The following is a 5,000-nucleotide window of genomic DNA, read 5'->3' on the forward strand; positions in this document are numbered from 1 at the left end:
CCTCGAATTGGGAAAACAACGTACACTAAAGCCCGTAGAAAAATGTATATTAAAGAAAGGGGGAAATGGCTAACTCAGACAATGAAGAGACACAAATGCCTAAATATTTAGGGTCTACTCGAATAAATCATGTTTTGCTTTGGCTAGGCCAATAAATTATCTCATAAACTATAAATCAGAAGAATGTTACAGAGAAGATCCAGAGGGTCGCAGATGTTTGACCCGGCTGGATTAAGTCCTCTGCTCATCGGCTTAGGGGAGGTGTGTCCTGATGGATGGGAGTAGTGCTAGCTAGCACTGTTGAATGTTTATAGCGGGCCGTGTTTGTCCAGATCAAAACATCCTGTTGGTGTTTGCATGCATGCTCACACAAATAGCTACTTTCTCCCTGTTTAGTAAAGGGAGGTTTTGATTTTGTAACTGACTCATGACCAACTGACTCATGCTGCGGTATAAATGATTCAGTAATAACTTTAATATGGTACTTTATTTCTGGACAACAAACACAACCGCCCTTGGGTACGCGTCGCATTTATTCTTGACAGCATTTCACCAGTCTCTTGTTAGAAATGACTAAGAATACAAAGTGAAAACAAGTCGAGTCGCATTATTCTTAACGGTATTTCACCAGTCTCTTGTTAGAAGAACTAAGAATACAAACTAGAAAACAAGATAATTGGAAATTGGTGGTGTGTGACGGTGAAGACCGAAATACATTTCGGTGAAGACCGAAATACACTTTAAGAGAGAATAGCGTGTTTCACAGCATGTTTCTGTTGTTCTCTCACCTTCTGGCTGCCTGGGGGTGGGCGTCTCCCGGGCGGGGGGGGGCTGGGGGTCCTGTGGATGGTAGGGGATGTGGTGTGGTGTTTGGGGGTACACTGGAATCTGGGGGGTCTGGTGGTGGGGGTACTGGGAGGGGATGTGTTGTGGTGTCTGGGGGTACTGTGGGATGTGGTGGGGGGGGGTCTGGTGGTGGGGAGGGACGTGGGGCAGCTGCTGCCCTGGATGTGGCACTGGAGGCTGGGCAGGAGGAGGGTTGGGGTACGTGGGGATCTGCTGGTTCCAGGAGCCCCCCCCCCCTCCGCCGCCCCTCCTCAGCTCCTCCTCCTCCAGCTGTCCGACCGGGAGTACGTGGACTTGGACGTCCGACCGGGAGTACGTGTAGCCGTGGCCGGCGGGGCAGATCTCCTTGAAATGGTCTGCAGACGGGGTGGGGGGGGGGGGGTTAGGAGGGGGGGGGGGGTTAGGAGGGGGGGGGTGGGTTAGGGGGGGGGGTGGTGGGTTAGGAGGGGGGGGCATACAGTACAGGGGCAAACAATGAGCACATAGAAAACATCATAAGACCATACAAACCCCCCACCCCAACCCCCCCCCCAACCCACCGGTGCTTCTGAGCTCACATGAAACACTGCCAGGGAGTCATTACGGCTCATATTTCTGTCTGGTGTTCGCTGCTCTGCCATAAGCCCTCCGTGTAATACCATTGTGTGTATAGAGCATACCATCCTGTACTGTACTGCTGTGTGTGTGTGTGTGTGTGTGTGTGTGTGTGTGTGTGTGTGTGTGGAGGAGCAGAGGGGCTTGGGTTACAGCCATGCTGGCGGAGGGAGGGAGAGAGGGAGCTTGCCAGGGCAGTGACAGCCGCAGGATAGAGGCCCTATCACTGCAGGGATTTGGACGGCTGGCTGGGGTGGGGTGGGGTGGGGTGGGGTGGGGTGGGGTGGGGTGGGGTGGGGTGGGGTGGGGTGGGGTGGGGTGGGGTGGGGTAGGGTGGGTGGGTGGGGGACGTGTGTGGTGTCAGGCAGGCTCAAAGCCAGTGCCAGTGGCAGGGGGGTAGGGGGGGGGGAAGTTGAGGATCGTGTAATAGCGGGCTGACCTTTGAACTCTCCCCCCCGTCGGAGGAGTCTGACTGAGCGCTCCGGGAACGGAGGACGGACAGACGGACGGACGGAGGAGATGAAAGCGGGGGTGATTGCGCCCCTCTTTGTTGTTCGAGCCCAACAAACTTCAGCGGGGTAGCGAATCCCGTTACAGTTAAATAGTACTGTCCCCTATCTGACCTGGGACGAGGAGGGACTCACTGCCAATGTTATAATGGACGGAGAGAGAGAGAGAGAGAGAGAGAGAGAGAGAGAGAGAGAGAGACAGAGAGAGAGAGGGAGAGACAAGAGAGACAGAGAGAGAGAGAGAGGGAGAGACAAGAGAGACAGAGAGAGAGAGAGGGAGAGACAAGAGAGAGACAGAGAGAGGGAGAGACAAGAGAGAGACAGAGAGAGAGAGAGAGAGAGAGGGTGAGAGAGAGACAGAGAGAGAGAGAGAGAGAGAGAGAGAGAGAGGGGGGAGGGAGAGAGACAGGGAGAGAGAGAGAGAGTGGGGGGGAGAGACAGACAGCGAGAGAGAGCGAGAGAGAGAGAGAGAGAGAGAGAGAGAGAGGGAGAGAGGGAGAGAGAGAGAGAGGGAGAGAGAGAGAGGGAGGGAGAGAGAGAGAGACAGAGCTTTGGAATACGGATATCAATGCTGACAAGCACAGTTAGGTAAAAGTGCAACCGTACGGTAAAATGTCAGGAAGCTGCAGGTATGATGTGTCCTCTCCCTGACTGATGTCTCTTAAATACAGGAAGAAAGAACGGCGGTGCGCGGTACGTTGGCCAGTAAAACCACATCAAGAGCAGACGAACGTCGGTCTGGAATGCGAGTCGACGCATCTCCTCTTACCGAAACGCCTCGCCTTAATGAGATCTGGAATCCTTTTGTGTTGAAAGTGGCTCAGCTCACATAGGAAAAGCCTAGTGTCTGGGTAATCAGCCCTGTTATACCACGGTACTGTTTTCTGTGTCTGTACTGCATCTGGTACGCCGTTAGCTAGTGTTAGCACAAGTTCTGGCCGTGCACCACGGAGGTTTGCCGCCGCCGCCGCTGCTGCTACGATATCTGATCCGCGACAACCTTAAGAATGAATCATTCTCCCAAAAAACGGGCCACTGCACACAAACGGCCCTCTCTCTCTCTCTCAGTCTGACTTTGAAGATAATATCGGTGGAAAAGAAAAAGGCGAATGACAACTACTTCCCCATGTTTCATTTGGACGAAGGCTTTTTTGGGGGGGACTATTAAATGGGGTTTCTCTCCGAGGACTGGTGTGATAACACATAAGATTGACGCCCACTATTATACAGCCTCCTCGCAATATTATGAAGGACTCTTTTGTTTTGGGCTTTTTACCACATCAAACATGTTCGGCCATCTTTGGACTGTGTTAGAGGGCCTGGTCGCCAGTGGAGTTTGGTGGTTGAACAAAGTGTTGTTTTTAATAGCGTGTGTGCTTTCATTAATATCACAATATGCAGCCTAAGATCACACATTTCATATCGGCGGAAATATTTAAGCCCAAGCCTCATAACATTTCACCCAGTTGCAATCAATCAAAGTAGAAATATTTGACCAGTTCATCGAGGTTATAGACGACTGGACCGAGACAACAGAGGAACAGGAGGGAGAGAGAAATGGCTAGACAGAAAAGAGAGAGAGAGAGAAAAAAAACTAATCAGGAATTGTTCTTTCAATGTGAGCTCAGTCTTTCCCACATTTTCTGAGACTGTGGTGGGTGAAACCTCTGACCCTCTAAAGCAGAGAACGGGTGGTTAGTGATACTGCTAAAGGCTAAAGGTGGCAGTCTTAGATGGGAAACACTGTTTAGTGCCAGCGTGGATGTGGATACAGTACCTGGGGTAGTTGTTGTGGTCTAGGCCCTAGACCAGGGCTACTATCTAGGGGGATAGTGAGAACACCACCACTAGTGAATCCTTGAGTAAGGCACTTAGCCCTATGTTACTCCAGGGAGACTGTCCCTGTAATCTCTAATTGTAAATCACTTTGGATTAAAAGCGTCTGTCTTATTATAATAATAATAATAATAATAATAATAATAATAATAATAATAATAATACATAAGACTTATATAGCGCTTTTCTAGACACTCAAAGACGCTTTACAAACTGAAAAGATTGAGTAGTAATAATAAAAAGAAACAAAAACAAAAACAAATAAATAAAAGAAAGTATAGGGGCCTAATTAAGGTAGTGCTGGGGACACATGGGAAGGGGAGGGGGAGAGGGTTAACTGGTGAAGGCAAGCTTGAAGTGGTGGGTTTTGAGGGCCTGTTTAAAAGTTGGCAGGGTGTTGGCCTGTCTGATGTGGTTGGGGAGGGTGTTCCAGAGGGTATTATTACTACAGTACCTGTGTCTGGCAGAGGGCACCTCTGGCAGGCTTGGCCCCAGGCCTTGCCCACGCGGCTGCAGCAGCAGATCTGCTTGGTGATGTGCTGGCCGAGGGGCAGGGAGCAGGACCCCACCGACACGGAGCGGTAGCACATCCCCCTCTGGTCTGACACGGCCTTGTCAGCTGAGGAGAGGGAGAGAGAGGGGGGGGGGGGGGAGAGAGGGGGGGAAAGAGAGGGGGGGGGAGAGAGAGAGAGAGAGAGGGAGAGAGAGAGAGGGAGGGGAGAGAGAGAGAGAGACAGGGAGAGGGAGAGAGATAGAGAGAGAGAGGGAGAGAGATAGAGAGAAAGAGAGAGAAAGAGAGAGACAGACAGAGAGAGAGAGGGAGAGAGATAGAGAGAGAGAGGCATGGAACATCCATTAGACAGACATAAGACATTACAGACAAAAATGCTCTTTTCTTTTCACTCAGAGGCCACGCTTCAGTTTCAGTGCACATGCACATGCTATCATTTATGACGCAATCTCTGTGTGGCTCTGGTAGTGGCTCTCGCATGTTAACACGACAGCCCATTAGACTGACCAGACCCAGGCCAGACCAACGAGACGGGACAGCTCTTCACTGTCCTGGAGCCCAGCTGGTGGAACGAGCTTCCCACTGCTGCCAGGACTGCAGAGTCACTACCTATCTTCTGTCAGGACTGTAGAGTCACTACCTATCTTCTGTCAGGACTGTAGAGTCACTACCTATCTTCTGTCAGGACTGCAGAGTCACTACCT

General features: G+C 51.1%; 1 protein-coding gene across 1 annotated transcript in view; it reads right to left on the minus strand.

Moving 5' to 3' along the window:
- Positions 1-5,000, minus strand: part of LOC308175811 (latent-transforming growth factor beta-binding protein 2-like) — a gene marked incomplete at both ends in the record, with an annotated part of 112,336 nt that overhangs the window by 49,627 nt on the left and 57,709 nt on the right. The window contains 3 exon segments of the mRNA XM_080550367.1: positions 789-1,016; positions 1,098-1,202; positions 4,240-4,404. Of these exon segments, the coding sequence (XP_080406493.1) occupies positions 789-1,016; positions 1,098-1,202; positions 4,240-4,404 (498 nt within the window).

This window comes from Nansenia antarctica, assembly GCF_963989245.1.
Source record: "Nansenia antarctica genome assembly, chromosome: 1".
In the NCBI taxonomy this organism is placed as follows: Eukaryota; Metazoa; Chordata; class Actinopteri; order Argentiniformes; family Microstomatidae; genus Nansenia; species Nansenia antarctica.